Source organism: Artemia sp. Qi Xiang Cuo, chromosome 4 (genome assembly GCF_049724085.1).
Source record: "Artemia sp. Qi Xiang Cuo chromosome 4, ASM4972408v1, whole genome shotgun sequence".
Lineage (NCBI taxonomy): Eukaryota > Metazoa > Arthropoda > Branchiopoda > Anostraca > Artemiidae > Artemia > Artemia sp. Qi Xiang Cuo.
In genome coordinates this window covers 81,958,574-81,978,360 of record NC_142797.1, presented here as the reverse complement: position 1 = coordinate 81,978,360, position 19,787 = coordinate 81,958,574, and the positions used below count along the sequence as shown (strand labels likewise).

Here is a 19,787-nt window from a genome sequence, read left to right as displayed (position 1 = left end):
AAAATGTTATAATAAATTGAAGGTCCTTAGTAGATTGTTAATACATTACTGAAGTTGGCACTAATAAAAAGTACTAAGGTCTACTACACATAAAGGGGCATGACGGATGAGTAAATCTTTAATAATTAGAGGTGACTGCACATAACTATTAACAGTAAAATTTCAACAAAATATTTTAGGATAAAATACAGTCATCATCTATATGAAAATGATCAATAAGGTTTCAATAAAATATTTTAGGATAACATGCAGTCATCATCTATAGGAAAAATACTTTCCAATCACAATAATCATTCAAGGATTTGATAAAATCATCAGATGCAACACATCTCTAATCAACTGCAAATGTAACATAAAGCAAAACTAAGAAACACTTGAATTCCTCTACAGTTTGAAAAATTGGGCTTCTTGAAAAAATTTATTACTTTGCAACCTGTACTCAAAAGAATAGAATCACAATAATCTTCTATTTTGCAACCCAAACATTCTAGATACATGTAAATTGCAAGACACACCCAAGTATTTGCTACTAGCTAGCATGCAAAAAAAAATGCATGCAAGACAAAGAATTAAAAGGAGACAAAAAAGTTAGTTGGGAACCACCTGTCTTTTGGCATTCTTATTTGGACTAAGAGCAAAACGTCAATATAGCAATGTCAAAATTTTGAAAATATATACAAAATGGAAAATGATTTTTAAACAGTGTTGTTTGAGTAACCAGACTGAATTTATGCCATTTTTGCCCAATTATTTACTGAAACTCTATTGTCTGACTTTGTGTGAGTATCTAAATAAAATTATTGCTTATTATTTTGTCTTTATTTGTATAATGAGATCAAAGAAAGGAAGGAAATGTACAAAGCTGCATTGATGTATCTGTTTTCTTTACACAGACTGAAGGGTCAAACCTTCAAGCTTTGACAAATCCAATATTAGTTTTGGCTCCTTTTCAAAGGGTACTTTCTTTGGATTCTTTTCCATCCAACTAAAAACAGTAGGGGCAGCATCAGGTACAATTAACCTTCTTCTTAGTCTACATACATAGGGGGAAATCATGCAGCTCTATACTGGCAAAGATACAAATGGTAAATATATAATATGGACTATACATTTGGGAAAGGTTGGGTTAAAATTGAAGGTATAGATGCATGGTTGATCCTCTACATAAGAAAACATGTTAAGAAAATAATACTTCATAATATGAAGAATAATCATCGTTAACATATTCTGAAGGGGAAGAACCTGCATCTTTCATTCTTTTCTTGTTTTTCTAATAACTCCATTAATTTATTAGAACATATGTATAAGGCTGCACGCCGGATTTTTTTTCTGGGGGGGGGGTTTAATCCTCCCCCTGGGTATGACCATGAATACATATTGACAAAGTACATACCCCACCCCCTTAATGTGTAAACATATACCCAGAATTGCATTCTGGATCTAAATACAACCTTCATTTGCATCACAGATAAACTTTATGCCCACACCTAAATGGATCAAAATCAGATTATATATTTGCAGGTCATGGGGGTGGGGGTAAAGTTGATCTGTGATGCAAATGAAGAATATATTTAAATTCAGGATGCAATTCTGGGAATACATTTGCATCTTACAGGGGTTGGGGTATATACTTTGTTAGTATATAGGTTCTAAGAAATTCATGAATTCATTAGGAAAACTGGAAAAAGAAGTGAAGATAAAGATTCTCCCCCTGCAATAAATGTTAACTGGGATTACTCTGCATATTCTGAAGTAAGAACTGTTTTTTTAACAAGTTTCCTTATGTGGAGGACCAACCCTGCATCTATACTGAATTTAATTAGCAACAATAGGAATTAAACTAGCCTATTATATTTGGAAAAAGCATAAATAGCCTAGGCTAGGCATTAAGTTGTATGTTCATTGGTCAGATAGGCTATGTAGATTATTCCATATTTACCAATATATGTTAAAAACTGCAAATTTGGGCAATCACAACAGTAGCCTACAACAAATGCTGTAGTTGTAATTGCATTCAAACCCTTCCTAAAGGTTAAATTTGTATAATGAGCCAACTATTCATAAAAAAAAACAAATAAAAAGCAAAGGCAAGCCCATAAATCCTATCTATGTGGAAAAGGGAGTATATAAGACAGTAGGCTACCTGGCTGTCCAATTTCAACAGCTATTTGATTCCATCGGTCATTTTAAAATTTTGCATTTTTATAACTATTATTGCTTGTATCATACAGACAAGGATGGTTTTGGACAAAAGCAATCAAGTCCATATATGCTTCTACTTTCACATTAACTCTTTCATTTGATCTGTCATTTTTATAATCTTCTCATTCCTCTTGAAGGTAAAATCGGTTTTTCCCTTTGTAAAATCAGAAATCCTATCACCCTCATAGGGTCGAGTTGAAAAAATTTCAACTCGAAAATCCTATCGGCCTATGAGGAAAACCTCATAGGAATCCTATCACCCTCAAAGGATTTTGATAAAATCCTACGCGTCTGATCGAACCTTTAATACCGCAATTTCGAGAGAAATGCCGCACTTTTTTCTGATCATACATCAGCTTATTTATACCGCGAAATGACTCTTATCCCTGAATTTATACTAAGTAATGTCACCGTACGGGAAAAGGGACTAATGTTGGCTCTCTACTTCTAATGATATATGGCTGGACAGGCTACTGCAGAACTCGCGAGCACTCTAAGTAGTAATTAACGTGCTTCCAAGAGCAAATATCTTACATATCAGTTAGGTGCATGAATGAAAGTAATTTTCAACCATTAATATGGTATAGGTGTACAGACACTGCAAAGGAATACTTTACTAGAATTGAGTAAATAAGTAGTCCCGGGCTATTCTAACTTGCTTCTTTCGGGCATTACCTTTCCACTTTTACAGCCCAATAGACTGAATAGTGTACAGTAAAAGAAGTTCTTGTAAATTAGTGTGAAATTCAGAAAGCAGAACATTGGTTAAGAAATAAAAATGATGTTTCATTTAGAACTTAATACTGTATACAAACATAGGCTAGCACTCATTTCCTGTAGAACAGGCATTCCAAAATGTAGAAAAGTATCTATTGTTTTATTTTCTACCTGATTTCTTTTTGCATATTATTCATTCAAATCAAATGTGAATGAAAAGTTGCAGAGGTGCTGTCCAGATTAAGCAGGTTATAAACTACTTATTCCTTCTTGTAGCCTAGGCTGTTTCATGGTTCCATTGGGAAGCCCATCTGTAACCTTTATTGTCAGGGTTAATGAAAATAAATGAATTACTTCGTCTTCTCAGACTCTACCACTTGTTCATCACTTTTTCCAAAAACGAAAAGGAGACTACTATTGAAGAAAGGCTTTTCTCATTTCTCGTTGAACAATATATATCCTATTCGTCTACTGAAAACTTGCTAAAGCTCTTGAATAGTATGCCATGGCCGGATTTGCTGAGCCATGCTAGTCTGATTAGAATAAAAGCAACCAACATTGCTAAACAGGCTCTGGCTTTTCATTTTCATGAAAAGCTTCTTGTCAACCTAAAAACTAACCTTTTCTTAGTGGATATTGACGAGACAATAGATCAGTCTGTAGCCAAACAACCCTGTTTGTGTCAGTTTCTGTAATGTCATAATGGATTTACTGGCAGGTTTACTTGCTCTGTTAGAGTTCAACCATGGATCAGAATCTGTTATTTTCAGTCAGTTAGTTGGAGGGACATACTATATTAAGAAGACGAGTGTTGGAACCCTTGGTCCCAGTTTTTTCAGATAAATGTCCCTCCCAGATTCATTTCTTTTGGCCCCTTAATTAATTTCCTTCCCCGAGTAATAAATATTAATTTTCCTTTTTTTTGACGCCATTTTGGGTCTTCTTAATTGCGTACGTGTTTAATAGACCACGAGGTAAGGAATTGTGCAGTTAGGGAGGTTGGCCAGTAAATTAGTAAGTCCTAGGATTGGCTGGAAAGATTCATTTACCACCCTCGTAACTCCTGTCGAAGCACGCGGCTAGCGGGCTGGGAGAAAGAGGCCTTTTTAGTTCAGTTCTCTTATGCAACGTGTTGTGAATACAGTAAGGTTTTTTATGTACTCTTTTAACTTTTCAGCTTAGGTCGAAACTAAAGAGATAGTTAGAAAACATTATCGGTAAACTTTGGCTTCAAATGTGGCCATAGACCATCTGATCACGTTAGTATACGGAACCGTTGGAGTAACCGCGGAAATCCCACTAATTAGGGGCCGACGAGGGATCTCCACCTCCAGTAAGTGGCATAGCAACTCTTTGCGCCATTTTTGCCTTTAAAAGTGGTGACCCCCGCACGTTTAAACCTCCAATAAGTGGTACCAGCGCCACACCCCCCACAATAAGTGGTGGCAGCAAGAACAGGAATTATTAACAGCGTTGCTAATAAAAGAATTCCACGTTTTCGAAGAGACGATTAATTTGGCCTAGAAAGTAGCCTATTGTGGTGACATATAAAAAGACAAAATTACGCATTTAATTAATAGAATTATGAAAGTCTATAATGGGCTGTGGGCCTTGTTAGACAAAAATAAAAAAGAATAACGTGAAATTAATGAGTTGAGTTTACAGTGGGGGAATCTCCGTATTTAAAAGCATTACAGGGTTTAAGGGCAGATAAGAAAATTTGAAAGTTGGGTTATTATTTGAGTGAATTGGCGGACTTAGATATAATCTTCAGTGACGACGAAGGTTATAAGAGTATTGAGGACGGCAAATTAGAAGAATTTGTCAGTTTGTGCGCATATTAGACAAGGAAGGTGGGAGGCACCTGTCCTATTGAGTAATCTGACCAGGAGGAGATTATATTTGGAATACGAGTATCGAGGGAGGATACGTGATTTGTTTTACAGGGTAGTTTCCCTGTTTGTGTTTAGTCCAGCTAATTCACTAGTGGAATATTCGGGTGGTTTTTCTGATTATTTTCTCGTCCAACCCCTGTTAATTCGTTTTTCGGGGATATAATTCACTCGCGTAAAACTGCTTCTTGTGAAAGAAGTCGTTATTCCCTAATGAAGTCTAGACATTCCGGTTATTTGAAAAATTGTTGAGTCTCATTACACGGAGCTGATAATTCACAATAGTAATTGCGTACCATAATTTTTGCGTGACAGTTTTTGAACTTACCAAGATTGACTAATTGAATAAGAGATAATATAATCAGAGAGAAGTATACGTGGTAAAATGAATGGGTACGAAATAAACAAGGAAGAAATAATATGTGAAAAAACAAGACGAACTCATCCCTCAGAGGCTGTACCAAATAAAGGGGAATTGCAGGATAGAGATAGTGCAAATATGGAACAAATGAATTCAGAAAACGAATTAAGAAGAAATAATGACACATGGAATTTTGAAATTATGTCGGACAGAGATGAGATTAACTCAAGACCGAAAAGGGCGAGTGAAGCCCATAGAAAAAAAAGAGAGAGAGATAGAAAAGAAAGGGAGAAAGATATGAGACAACAAATATTAAATTTCATGAAGGAAGTGAGAATAGCCAGAGAACGAGAAGACGAAAGAGATAGAAAAGAAAGGGAACAAAGAGAGAAGGAAGATAGACAAGCAAGAGAAAGAAAAGAAGAGGCTGATGGAATAGCCAAAGAACGAAGAAAGCAGAATGATAAAATAGCTAGAGAGAAAAAAGAAAGATATCACCAAGAGTTTCAAAGAACCCTGATAGGCCTAGTAGAAGCCCGCTGGGGAATTCCAGAAAATGAGATTTTATCACAACTAACTTCTAGGCTGTCAGATAGCCATAATAATTTGTCTAAGAATCAATCGCGAGAAAAAGAAAATTACCAGACATTAAAGACTTTTACGGGAAAACATAATACTTCGTTGACAAGGCGGGGAGGTGGACCGACCCATAAAACAAATGGGAAGGCTGTACCACCCTGTCGGAAAAATGAAATACTTGATACTCGGGTTCTGAGCCAATATATTTCTGAGCCAATAAAAACTTTTCAATCTACATTCTCGTCTTTTGGTGTGCGTCAAATTGTCTACTTTCTTTAAAAAAAAATGTAGCGGAAGACTGGAAGTGTAGACTGGCACATCTGTCTCTTTTTTTTTGTTTTTTTTTCAAGGCAGGTATATCAGAGGATCCAAAAATAGAAAATGGGCAAAAACGAGAGCAAACACAGTATTTCTGGAGAAAGTGCTGAAAACGAAACAAAAATTGATAAATAAACTTTTGATATATTTTAAAACAGAAAAGAGCAGATTATCCTGCTTTCAATTTTCTAGAGAACTGATGGTATGGACGAACTATTAGCGATGAAGAACGGGTGAGAGTGCCAGAAAGTGGGAAAAAGATAAGAATTTATCAGTGGGGACAATTTTTCCCTTTTATATATGGAGTGCGTATCTGGGGGATGTCTTTTTTCATTTTTATTCTACCTTTCTTGTTCAAAGTTCATGGCTAAATCTACCACTTTAAAAAATAATAAAGAATAGTATCCATTTGCTAGAAAAGTAGCAAGGAATTAATTACTTTAAAAAAGCAATTTTTGGTTGAAACTAGTGGCGACGTATTTGCATTACGGGAATCAAAATATACCATAAATTATACCGTGTTTCGGTAAAAAGGATACCGCAAAAAGACCGCTTTCTTCATCGACCAGCAGCGCTTTTTGGTATCGGTCGAGTGGTAGCAATGCGCGAAAATGACATTAATTAAGCAAAATATTTAAAATTGCATGATATGGCCTCTGAGCTTGAGGACTTTGATGATGCATTTGATGCTGCTTTGTTTTCTGAAGAATTAGTTCGTCAAAAAGGTTAAATTTTCATCTATTCAAATAGAAAATTAGGTACTCCCGAGTTCCATCTGTTAGCAATAACAGTTTAAATGTTCTTAGGCTATCAGGCATTGTCACCTAGATTAGGCTAGGCATAGCCCAACACAACAATGAGATAACTTATAGGCTACTTCTGCAATCCCAATTATACTGGCACTTTGTAGAAACAGAAGGTAAGCATATTCAAGATTCCATAACTGATAAAGGGACAAGGTGGACAAACTAGGGTCAATATATACCAAATCATATTATTGAGTTAGGACTAAAGCAAATACACCATTCGATGCCTTTTTTTATGCTGATTACGAATATAATAAGCATTTCTATCGGAAATGAATTTCAGCCCCCCCCCCCCCTATATAGGCCAATTTAGGGTTAGGTGGTCAATATATACCAAATCATATTATTGAGTTAGGACTAAAGTGAATACACCATTCGATGCCTTTTTTATTCTGATTACGAATATAATAAGCATTTATATTGGAAATGAATTTCAGCCCCCCCCTATATAGGCCAATTTAGGGTTAGGTTAGGTATAGCCTATATAGGGGGGGCTGAGGTATTTGTTTAGCCTTGTGTTGCATGATAAGGAGTCATGTTAAGAAAACAATTCTTACTTTAAAATATGTATAATGATCCTAGTTCTTATATTATCCAACGGGAGAATCTTTATCCTCAAGTCTGTCCTCTAAAAATCCTTCCTTTTCAAGCTTAAAAGAAAATGTTTCCAAAACCCATGCTAAAAGTACCACATTGCTTAAGTCTTTTAAAATTGCTGCTGTAAACTGCCGCCAAATAAGTTGTTTTATAGATAGCATTTAGTACGTGTGTCAAAAAATGTGTTTAAAGAAAAAGCAGTGAAAAAAAAATTCCATGCATCTTTTTAGGTTAGGTTATGTTTTTTTTATATAATTTTTTTTATATTATTTCATTTCTTTTCAATGCTGTGCATATTTTGTATTTTCGGTTTTTCGCCGAAAATACAACATTTTGATTTTCGCCACTGCTATTAATATTTTGTATTTACGCTACTGCTATTCGCCCTTCGCCACTGCTCTTTAAAAAAAAATATTAAAAAGACCGGCATGAACGGTATCTATAAAAGAACTTATTAGGCAGCAATTTAAAGCGACAATTTTAAAAGACTTAAGCATTGAATTTTCAACATGGTGATATTTGGAAACTTTTTCTCTTTTGAGGATTTTTAGAGGAAAGACTTGATGATAAAGGTTCTCCCGTTGGATAATGTAAGAACTAGGATCATTATACATATTTAAAAGTAAGTATTGTCTTCTTAACATGTCTCCTTATCATGCGACACAAGGCTAAACAAATACCAGGGCTGAAATTCATTTCTGATACATATGCTTATTATATTCATAATCAGCATAAAAAAGGCATCGAATGGTGTATTCACTTTAATCCTAACTCAATGACATGATTTGGTATATATTGACCGGTTAGGTTAGGTTAGGATGGGTTAGGTTAGGTATAGCCTATATAGGGGGGGCTGAAATTCATTTCCGATAGAAATGCTTATTATATTCGTAATCAGCATAAAAAAAAGGCATCGAATGGTGTATTCACTTTAGTCCTAACTCAATAATATGATTTGGTATATATTGACCCAAACTAGCCCTAGGCTACTCAATTCCTTTTTTTAATGTACATGAGTTGAAACAAGAGAGATACATTGGAAGAATGCATGGAAAATATATAGTTGGGCTATATATTTGCAGGTTAAGGGAGTTGGGGGAGGGAGGGTAAAGTGTAGTGGAGCTGCATGCAAAATGTATTAGGCTTATTATTATTATATTTGTAATCAGCATAAAAAAAGGCATCAAATGGTGTATTCACTTTATTCCTAACTCAATAATATGATTTGGTAGAACTTTACCCAGTTATTCTGCATATTAGCCTATGAATTAAGAATTATTTTGAACATGTTTCCTACTCAATAGCCCCTAATCAAGACCTTAACCAAGTATTTAATATATACTAAAATATTATTTGAAATGATGTTTAAAATGGATAATAATAGAAAGAATCATGATAATCTGAATAATAAAAACACCCTGAATATTATAAAGTAAGAATTTAATTGTTTTAGTGGTTGTTTTTTTTTTAGTTTTTTTATTTCCTTAGGAGGAGGATACATATATTAGACATTAGTACATTGGACATATATATATCTATATATATATATGATATTAGGGGAGAGGATACATTAGCAATAAAACTGATTATTATATGGAGAAAGAGCATAAAAAAGGATTTGCAGGTAAATTTTTTGTTATTCATATTATGCTCTTTCCAAATATAATAATAGTTTTTTTTGGAAATGAATTTTACCCCCACCCCTATAGAAACCAATTCAGGGTATATATTTGCACATTAGGGGGGTGGGGTGGAAGTTTAAACTTACCTATCATTTATGTGAAAGCTGTCATCAAAGCTTTATGTAAATTATGCACAAAGCTGTTTAATTTACAAACATTGGTTTGTCAAGATTAAAGTGATGAAAAACAATTCAAAGCAAATCCACCATGTTTTCTTCTTGCTCTGTTAGGCTGCTTAAAAACTGTTGTTTCACTTATATGTCATAAAATATCAAAGCCAACAGAAGAAACATGAAGGATAGAAAAATGGAGATATTGTTTTGAATATTTTATTCAACTTAATTGTGATAAATCAATGCTTATGGATTATATAACTTTAAAAATGGATTTATAATCAAACAGTAAGTTTGAAATCCATGGTTTAAGCCTTTTTTATACCCAAAAACTAGAATTTTTTGGTCATTTTCAAGGGTTTAAATTTGAATTTGCAAGAGAAGTGGCATTGTATTTGTAAAAAGCATCAAAAAGGCATTGAGTAGTACATTTCCTTTTTTCATTAGTCAGTAATATGAACAGTAAAATATTTACCATAGAATCTTGTATCCAATAACTGACATAGTGAGAAGGTGAACACACTATTTGATTCCTTTTTTGATTCTCTTCCAAATTATGATTCACTTCACTTTCAAATGCACCCCCCTCCTGGTGATCTCATATATGGCCCTAATAATTAATTTATCCATTAATTCAATCTAGGCATGAAACTTTGCTCTTTACTTATCTTGGAAAAACTCTATTTATTCAGGATAATTTTTTTATTTTTTTAGGTTTTTTATTTTTGTATACAATAATATTAGTATTGTTGGCATAAAGTTTAATTGATAATACAAATAATGTTAGTTAGGAGTAAAGACAATATATGAGCAGTCTTGGTGGGAGTTATTGTGCTAAGAGTAATGGTTTTAGGAGGAGTCACAACCATTTTCTTATTTATTTAAAACTAAATATAGCTTATAAAACACCCCTATACACCATTTGCATCTTGTATTATAATGTTGCTCAAACCTTCTGTGAAATGTCCAGTGGCATGAATCCACAGGAAATGGGAATGGGCAAAAATATGTTTGAAAAAATGTAAGATATTCAACAAATCAGTTGTTTATTTCTCTCTCTGCCATGAAATTACCCAAAAAAGCCATTTTTTAATAAAAGTACCAAAAAAGGTATTTTACAAAGCCTAGGGAGAGGGAGGGTACCAAAAATACCTGGGGAGAATCACTCTACCCCAATTGACACCACTGATAATGGGGTTTGTTTTACAGTAATCATCACATGTGTATCTTTTGATTTATAGAAAACCCTTGAATTTCAACTTTAGTGGAAATCAACTCTAGATACAAAATATATACTTACTATGTATTGATTTTGGACATCTACACTGTAGTATCAGCCTCAGGTATATCATCAAAAATTAAACATAAAAAACCTTTGATATAAAAAAGAAACAGTGGCTAAAAAAACAGAAGCCAGCTGGCAGAAAAGGCTACTTAATATGTATTGTCTAAGATACTCAGATTACCAGTTTTAGTTTATTTATTGACTCCATAAACTATTAAATTCCAACTTTGATAAAGTTTAAACACCATTCATGGATTTATATAGGCTGCTTACCATGTTTTACCTTTGAAGATCTATTGTGTAATGAAATTAAATTTATTTGAAAACCCATCATACATAAAAAAATAAGAGAGACAAATGAATCAAAATGAAAACAAGAGATAAACAATATACAAAACTAAAATACATCAATAAGCAGCATGGCACTATATACTACTAATTGACTATGGGCTTCCAGGGATGGATTTTGGCTTCAACCCTGTTACTGTACTTTATTGTCCCCTCTGCCATGTACTTTGTAAACTCCTCTCTTGATGTAGCTCATATAGCACACTGTTCGCTGATACATTCATTTTTGTATGCTATATGATGCCCTGGCATGGGTTGTGTTTAACTTCAACCCAACCCTGCATTGATGAAAATGACCCAGATGACCCCCCCCACCCTGTGGTAAGACACAGTCAACAAACTTCTGGCCCAAGCCCACATCTTAGTGGAAGAAGCCATAAGCCTGGCTAGTGATAGTTTAATATTCTTACCTTTCTGTTCTAGATGACCTGGGTCTCTATGTCTAAGGAATAAACACTGAGACTTTCTGCATGGTGTCATAAATGCTCTAAAACAACATGGAAGCCAACATCCCATATCCTGCAATGGATTGGACAAGTGATACCCCTCAAAGAGGCATGGACAAGATTCAAGAATCATGCAAAGCTGATGTTTCAAGAACTCCTTAGTGGAAAACCAGAAAAAGAGCAATGCACCTTTCTGCTGTTCTGGCTTGGAGATAAAGGGCAAGACATTTTTAGTTCCTTTACAATTGCAGCTGAAGAACAGGACAAAATTGAACCATACATGAACAAGTTCAGTGAATATATCTTCCCTCAGTGTACTACTGTGTTTGCAAGGTACCTCTTTCATAAACATGATCAATGAGAGAGAAACTCCTCCAAGCAGGTTCCAATCTAACTCTGTCACAAGCAGTTACTATTATGCAGACACATATAGAAACCCAAGTGCAGCTCAGGACAATGTCATTACCATACCCAATACATGTGGCAGCCTAGCTTATGAAGAAACACTCATAAAGCATGAAATGGATTTGTCTGGAGAGCAAAGAAATCAAACCATGCCCTACCAGTAAGACAATGCTATTTCTGTGGAGGAGAGTACTCACTTTCCCGCAAATGTCCTTCAAAGGAAAAGATATGCAGCAACTGTGACAAACCAAACCCCTTTGGAAAGGCACAGTATGCAAAAGCAGTAAAAAGTGGGTGAATGTCATAAATCAGGAACATTGAGCATACAAGCATCATTCAAAGCTTCCCTCTTTACACCCTCCCAAGAAATTCCAGTTCCATGTAGATTTTATCTTACAACCTCATCCCACCCCATTCAGGGATGACTTGCTTTTTGTTTAGTACTTAATGGATGGTCAAAAAGGACAATCTTTAGTAATATGGCATCCTTCATCTGCAAAACATCTACTAGCCATCTCAACCTTCCTCTCATTATAGCCCAAGAAAGCAGAATTGAACCAGATTTTTTTGCTACTTACTGTTTGAAATACAGTTAATGAAACAGGTACCCAAAAAAACCCACTTCCTCTAAAAACATCTAACCAATGTTCTTCTATCTTCAAAAGCACCCATGTCTCAGAACCATACTTGACCACTGTCATCACTATAGCTTCCAATATTCTAATCTTGGTTCACAGACCTATCTTCCTATTCTTTCAAACTTTTTCCAACTGTGAATAAACACCCTGGGTCATGGCTATTCCACTTTTAACATCTTCACTGCATCGACAACCTTTACTTATAACACTACCCAGGTAAGTTAAGCTTTGCACTTGATTAATCTTTTTGGTACCCAATATCACCTCTTCACCTTCACTTATTCCTAGAGAATTAGCATAGTCTTTATAAAATCAATTTTCAAACCTATTCTTGTACCCTGAATTCTCAAAACCTCCAAAAATCATTCATTTTGCTAACATATTCATCTAGGAAACTCAAAACATCAGCATAATCTAAGTCTAGGATAGTCTCATCTTCTCATTTAATTCCATGCTCTTCCATAGTCTTTGCTGTGTTCCTTAGGACAAAGTCTATCAAAATGATCCATCTGAATGGTGATAGAATGCAACCCTGCTTAACTCAAGATTCAATGTAAAACCAGCTACTAACCTCATTTCCTACCTTAACCACAGTAATGTTGTTCTCATACACAACAGTGAACATTTAGTATATTTATCTAGTATGCAATATAAGGATAAAACTTCCAGTAAAGCTCTTCTATCAGCTGAATCAAATGCTTGCTCAGAATTTGTAAATCTAAGGACTAAAGGGGACTGATGATTCATGTACCTCTGAATCACTAATCTATGAGTGAAAAGTTTGCTGGTGCATCTTCCCTCCCCAAATTCACACTGTTATTCTATTAAAGCTTTATCTGTAGCACCTCTAAGTTTAATCAGTATCATCATATTCAGAAATTTGCTTCCTACAGAACCCAAGCTAATGCCTTTATAACTACCATACTCATTCCTATCGCCTTTCTTGTAAAAGGGTTTAATTAAAGTTTTCCTTTTAACACCAATTTCTGGTATACCAAAATTTGAAAAACGATCAGAAATCAAAGTCTTTTTCGAATGAAAGTATGCCAGGGAGAAGTTTTCAGGCGGAATTGTATGCAAGAAATTTCCTGGTGGGAATTTTCTGCAAGGGTAGAATTTTTCAGGTGGGGGGGATTTTCCGTAGGAGAAAGTCTCCATGGAGGATTTCCTTGGGTGAGGAAGTTTTCCATGGAAGGGGAGCCTGATTTCTCGGCATTATGTGAATAACAATCAGAAATGAAATAAAATATTAAAAAAAAAAAGAAAATTGTTTTTCACTGAAAGTGAGGAGCAACATTAAAACTAAAAAAAGAATATTCCTTATATGAGGGGGGGGGGGTTGGTCCCCTCCTAAATACCTTGCTCTTCACACTAAAGTTTGGCTATTTGTCCCAATTCTTTAAGAAAGACTCTTGAAACACAAGGACCGTTTAATTAGAATAATAATTTTTTTAAGTACTATAAAACTTTAGTGTAAAGAGCGAGGTATTTAGGAGGGGCCACCCCCTCATATGCGGAATATTTTCTTTTCATTTAAGTTTTAATGTTGCTCCATACTTTCAGTTGAAAAAACTTGTTTGTCTTTTTATTTAATATTACAGTAAAGGGGTTACTTTTACAGTTTTTATCATAGTTTATAGATGACATAAGAAGTGGTAAAAATGCAGATTTCCAAGAAAATGCCTTCTGTCATATGAATACGAAAAAACGCAAAAAACAATAATTACAATTCTCAAAGTTTATCTAATATTGATACTTATTAACACTGGCGGATCCAGGGGGCGAGGGACCCCAGCACCCCTAAGATTTTTTCTGGCGCCCTCTTATCCTGTTTTTTTTCTTTTTTTACTTTTTTTTTAATTAAATTTGTCAATTTGGTGAATTATTGATATTTTTGTCGCATTCCCCCCCCCCCTATCCCCCAAGATTTTGCTCATTGGCGCCCTTGTCACATTGGGCCTCCCCCAAGCTTTTGCTCTAGATTCGCCCCTGTTTATTAAGGAGCAAATTTTACAATTGGACTATCCTTCAAATATATATCATCTAATGATTTATCCAACTTATGTCAACACGGTGTGTTAGTTTGCCTCTTGATATGCAACAATACAAAATTACATAATTGAATTTAAACGTGGTCGCACAAGCAGTGAAGATACTCCATATGTTGCATGTCTGTATGTACTGTATTGTTGCCAAAAATGGTTTAAGTAATTTATTTAGTTTCGGCTAATTACCGGGTTGTAAGACCATGAAATAGCTAATACTACAGGCATCTCAAAAGAATCTTATACATATTTTTTTTTTTTTTTGCAGGAAGAGTTAAAAAATAAAATTGCTTTGTGAACATTTGTCAGAGTTGTTTGAACGTGTTCAAAGGAGAATTCCTCGGTTTTATATGGAGAACTTAAGCTAAAGTTATATGACTTTTTTTGTGTAATCCCCCCCCCCCCGAAATTATTTTTTTGACTAAAACCCCCTCCGAAAACAAATCCTGGGCACGGCCTTGCAGTCTAGCCAAGAGTAGTTTTATAATGCTTACCTGAAAACAACAAAGAGAGATAAGACTTAAAGAGAGACAAACGAGACTGTGCCCAGTAGAGTGTAAAGATGACAGACTAAAACAATGCGGATATTTCGCCTGTATGTAAACTAGGCGTCATCAGCACAAAAGAAACAAAGACAAGAAAAAAACTAAAATAAACCAAAGAGAAATAAAACCACCACCAATATTAATAAAATACAATTGTCGCAGCTGATTTAACTCCGCCTGTGAGGATCCTTGCCTTTTGGGGTTTAAGTGAGCAGCCTGTCCCAAGCCAGGAAAGGAGGAGGGTTGGGTGATAGGTTAGGCTCTCTTTTTTTTTGTCGGCTTTTAATCCTCAAAATTTTATTGTGTTACCCACAAACATAGGGAAACAAATTCAGGGGATAAAAATTCCTCAATGTAAATTATATGAAAAATACAGGCAAAAACGTTACAATTGATAATCTCAACTTTTTTGTTAATATTTTTCTTGGATTTAATTAGATGGGTGAGCAGGAGAGGTCTGTGAAATGAGATGTTTTTTCTAAGAAGGTAGAGAAATTGTGAGAAAGCCCAAAATAGGCTAATATAGATTCCTATTTCCAAGAAGAGCCTAAAATCTGACAGCAATTATTGTAAATGTAAAGGTGTTGCCACCCTCTTGACTTTGTTATTGCTAGAATATTGTTTGTGCTTTGCTGAAAGTAAAACTATTTCTGCAACACTCTCATTCCTAGGGTCACTAGTTAGTTACCAAACCCGCAACTATGAAAAAAATCACGAAGAATGCATGAGCTGTTACAATAACATTGTATACCTGCTCATCTTACCTCATCTATACCTGCATTGTATACTACTGCTCATCACCAGTTAGGGACCCGGGTTAACTCAGATCTGCTCTGTTCTGACTCAGTTTTATTTCATATTTAATTACTCTTATTCTTAACACCTGTGAGCTAAATATTTTACAGGCATTTATGAACGACAGTGCTTAACTTGTCTTTTGCAGTTTATTTCTAAGCAAGTTCAATTTCGGTGCCTACTAAGTTAACCTAAATTCTGGGAAGGATACTCAATTAGTCATGCTGCGATTCATCTCGTTTATTTTGTAAATCAACACCTCTTGACGTAAGAGGTGTGTACGTGACCACTACGTTATCCTCAGTTTCTTCTATTAATTATAAAGAACGATTTCTGAAGTCAACTCTTTTAAAGAAGTGTCTTGTAACTTCTTTTTTCTAGGTTATGTAGAAGGTTTCCACGACGGTGAAGCTAAAGGCACAGTGGCTGGTGAAAAAATAGGTCTTGTTCATGGTTTCGATATTGGTGCTGAATTTGGTTACTACAAAGGAGTGGCTTCAGTTTGTCTCTCCCAAGATTGTAGTCGAAGTGCCAAAAAAGTTGCCAGTGATATAATAGCATTATTAGATAAAGTCAATGTTTTAGAATTTTCCGAAGATAGTGAAGTGTTAGCTTTGGTGCGAAGCAAGTTTAAAAAACTTTCAGTTTTTATGGGCTTTAAGTGTGTTAGTACGAGCAATAGTTCTGATCGTGACTTTTGATGTATCAAGATATGCTAAAATCCCAACTAAGCAGATCAAAATTGAGGAACATAGTTTCCAGGGTAGATTCTATTGCTAATGAAATAAAATAAAGGCAAGATTCATATTAAGAATACTATTCGTTAACCAAGGATTAAAATTTTGCTTTCTTAATGAAGTTACAATTATTTTAATATTGGTTCTTTAATTTGCCAACCCTAAAAAAACATTTCTGTTAGTTAACTAATGCATTTTAATTGCTGACTACTATGTGCTAAGTTTTGTGTAAAACAGGGATACATTTCAGCATATTACACAGTTCATCATAGTACAAGTGCGAGGTCCCACCGCCTACGCTGTCCACAGCCTACTAAGATCAGTTGTTAGACAATAATCCTTTCTAAAGCTCTTTTCTCTGAACATGTCAGTGAAAGAAGTAAAAGCTGCTTTGGAAAATGTTGCTGATTTTCTCGAAAACCACTCGATTTTGGCGAATTGCCATATGGTTCATTATTTCAGCCATGAATATCATAACACGGTATTAACGGATGAAATGAAATTATCTTTAGACTGTATCCATAAGCCGGGAGACATTCCTTTGTTTTTAATGAAGCAAGCATCATTCGAGAGTGAATGTCAATTTTCTAACGTGAAAACTTTTAATAGAAACTATCTTGAAAACTTTTTATCAGATATTAGAAATAATTCGTTTTTGTCTCTTTCAAAGATATTCCAGGTTGAACCTTTAGAAAGAGCTTTTGCGTTTAATACAGTTGGTGACAAGAAATCCTACGAGATCCAGCATATGTGTAGCTTTCTACTTTCAAATTGGAAAATTGAAGATTTGGATACTGTTCTGGACGTTGGATCAGGAAAAGGATTTTTAGGACAAACACTTTCTGCTATTAGTGGTTGGAGAGTTGTGGGACTTGATGTTATGAATTTGAATGAAACAGAAAATACGACAAGAGAAAAATATGTGAAGGTTAGTTAGTGTTTCTTCTTGTGTGAATATTTGAAGGTTCAGTAAAACTTAAGAACACTCTTGGAATAGAATTAGATTTTTTATAGCACTGGAAGTAATGATTATTACCATTCCGAATTATAGGATTCAATAATACTTACCTTTGTGTCCTTATCGGCTCCTTACCGTAAATTTTCTTTTGAAGCTTCTTAGCTCTGTTGTGCTGCCATATTATTTATGTGTAACACTGTTTTGGAAAATTCTTAGGTTTCTGATAAATCAAAGCTCTGATCAGTCTTATTCTGCGTCACGAATTATCTTCTTTGCTTCCCCACTTGGACCCGCAACTCCTATCTTCTTAAAAAAAGTTCCGCATTTCTGCTTCCATTATTTCCGAAAAAAATTAAGTTTCTGTGCATAATATCGTGATCACAAACAGTTCGTGGTCACGAACTGTAAGTAAGGTCCGAAACTCTATAAAATAGAATTTTGATACCAATAGACACATAAAAAGAATCAGATTTTAATGCTGATTTGAAATATATATGTTCCATCAAGTTCAGTCTTACCCATCAAAAGTTAAGGGCCTTAGAAAATTTGCCTGAGTTTCGAAAAAAGGGGATACACCCCCTAAAAACTATAGAGCCTTAATGAAAATCCCATCATCAGATTCAGCGTATCAGAGAACCCCACTCTAGAGGTTTCAAGCTCCTATCTGCAAACATGTGGAATTTTGTAGTTTTTGCCAGAAGAAAGATCAGGGATGTGTGTTTATTTGGTTTGTTTTTTTTCCAGGGGTGATCGTATTGACCCAGTGGTCCTAGAATATCGTGGGAGGGCTCATTCGAACGGAAATTAAAAGTTCTAGTGCCCTTTTTAATTAACCAAAAAAATGGAGGGCAACTAGGCCCCCTCCCACTCTCATTTTTTCCCAAAGTCACCCGATCAAAATTTGGAAATAGCCATTTTGTTCAGCATGGTCGAAAATATATTAACTATGTCTTTTAGGATGACTTAATCCTCCGGAGTCGCCGGGGGGAGGACTGAAAGTTATCAACTTTACCCAATGTTTACATATAATATTGGTTATTGGGAAGTATACAGACGTTTTCAGGGGGGATTTTTTTCTGGTAGTGGGGGGGGATCAGGAATTATGTGGGAGGATCTTTTCTTGGAGAAAGTTTTCATGGGCGAAGGGACATTGCTATAAAGAGGGCGCCGGATTTCCCAGCATTATTTAAAAAAACGATCAGAAATTAAATTTAAAAAAAAACAAGTTTTTCAGCAGAAAGTAAGGAGCGACATCAAAACTTAAAGCGAACAGAAATTATTACGTATATGATTGGGTTCCCCCCTAATCAATACCTCGCTCTTTAAGCCAAAGATTTTTTAGCACTTTCATAAGAGCTATTTATTCTAATTAACAGCCTTTTTGATTAAGGGGTCATTTTTAAAGAATTGGAACAAAATTCGAACTTTAGCGTAAAGAGCGAGGTATTGACTAGGGGGCGAACCCCCTAATATATGCATTAAAAATATATGACTATAGAAGTTCGTTACGTAATTTAATTCGTAAGTTACGCATAAAAACGTTCGCAAATAAAATTAAACAACCTTCGAGAAAGCCATTAAACCAAATAAAAGTAAAATTAATATGTTTTTTTTTTATTATTATTCATGTACGGTGAGCCAAAATAAAAACCTGCATTAATTCAAAAACGTTCAAAAACAAAATAAAAAAAAACAAGCTTTTTTAACTGAAAGTAAGGAACTACATTAAAACTTAAAACGAACAGAAATTATTCCGTATATGAAAGGGGCTATGGCTCTTTCTCACAACTCTATTTTTTAAAACAATAAAAAAACTTTAGCGTAAAGAGCGTGGCGTTGCGGTGGGGACAGCCCCTTTCATATACGGAATAATTTCTGTTCGTTTTAAGTTTTAATGTCGCTCCTTACTTTCAGTTAAAAAAACTTGTTTTTTTTATTTAATTTGATTTAAGCCTGAATCATCCTTGGTCTTTGGCATTGATACAGTACATTATCTAAGAGTTAGTTCAGATCTTCAAATTAGAAAGTTATATATAAAAAAAAAAAAAATTTTAAACAAGAAAAACGGGTTTTAATTTTCTATAAAGCAGTGAAATATAAAACAATTAATTATACACAAATACTCCGAATATTTCGGCCCCACGTCCGGGAGCCTTTCTCAACGGAAAAAAAAATATAAAATGAAACAAAAAAAAATTTTCTTTTAAAAAAAACTTAACATACATCAAAATAAAACATACTAAACACATTAAGAGAAAGAAAAAAAACAAAAGAAAAATATAAATAAATAAGAAACAAAACTCACATTAAATAAACAC

At 34.6% G+C, this 19,787-nt stretch overlaps 1 protein-coding gene across 1 annotated transcript in view; it reads left to right on the top strand.

Moving 5' to 3' along the window:
* The first annotated feature begins 6,674 nt into the window (after positions 1-6,674).
* The window catches only part of LOC148953511 (putative methyltransferase-like protein 25), a 52,512-nt gene continuing 39,399 nt past the window's right edge, over positions 6,675-19,787 (top strand). Inside the window, exons 1-2 of the mRNA XM_089087718.1 lie at positions 6,675-6,794; positions 16,156-17,439. Of these exons, the coding sequence (XP_088943844.1) occupies positions 16,876-17,439 (564 nt within the window). The 5' untranslated portion in view covers positions 6,675-6,794; positions 16,156-16,875. The remainder of the gene's footprint in view (positions 6,795-16,155; positions 17,440-19,787) is intronic.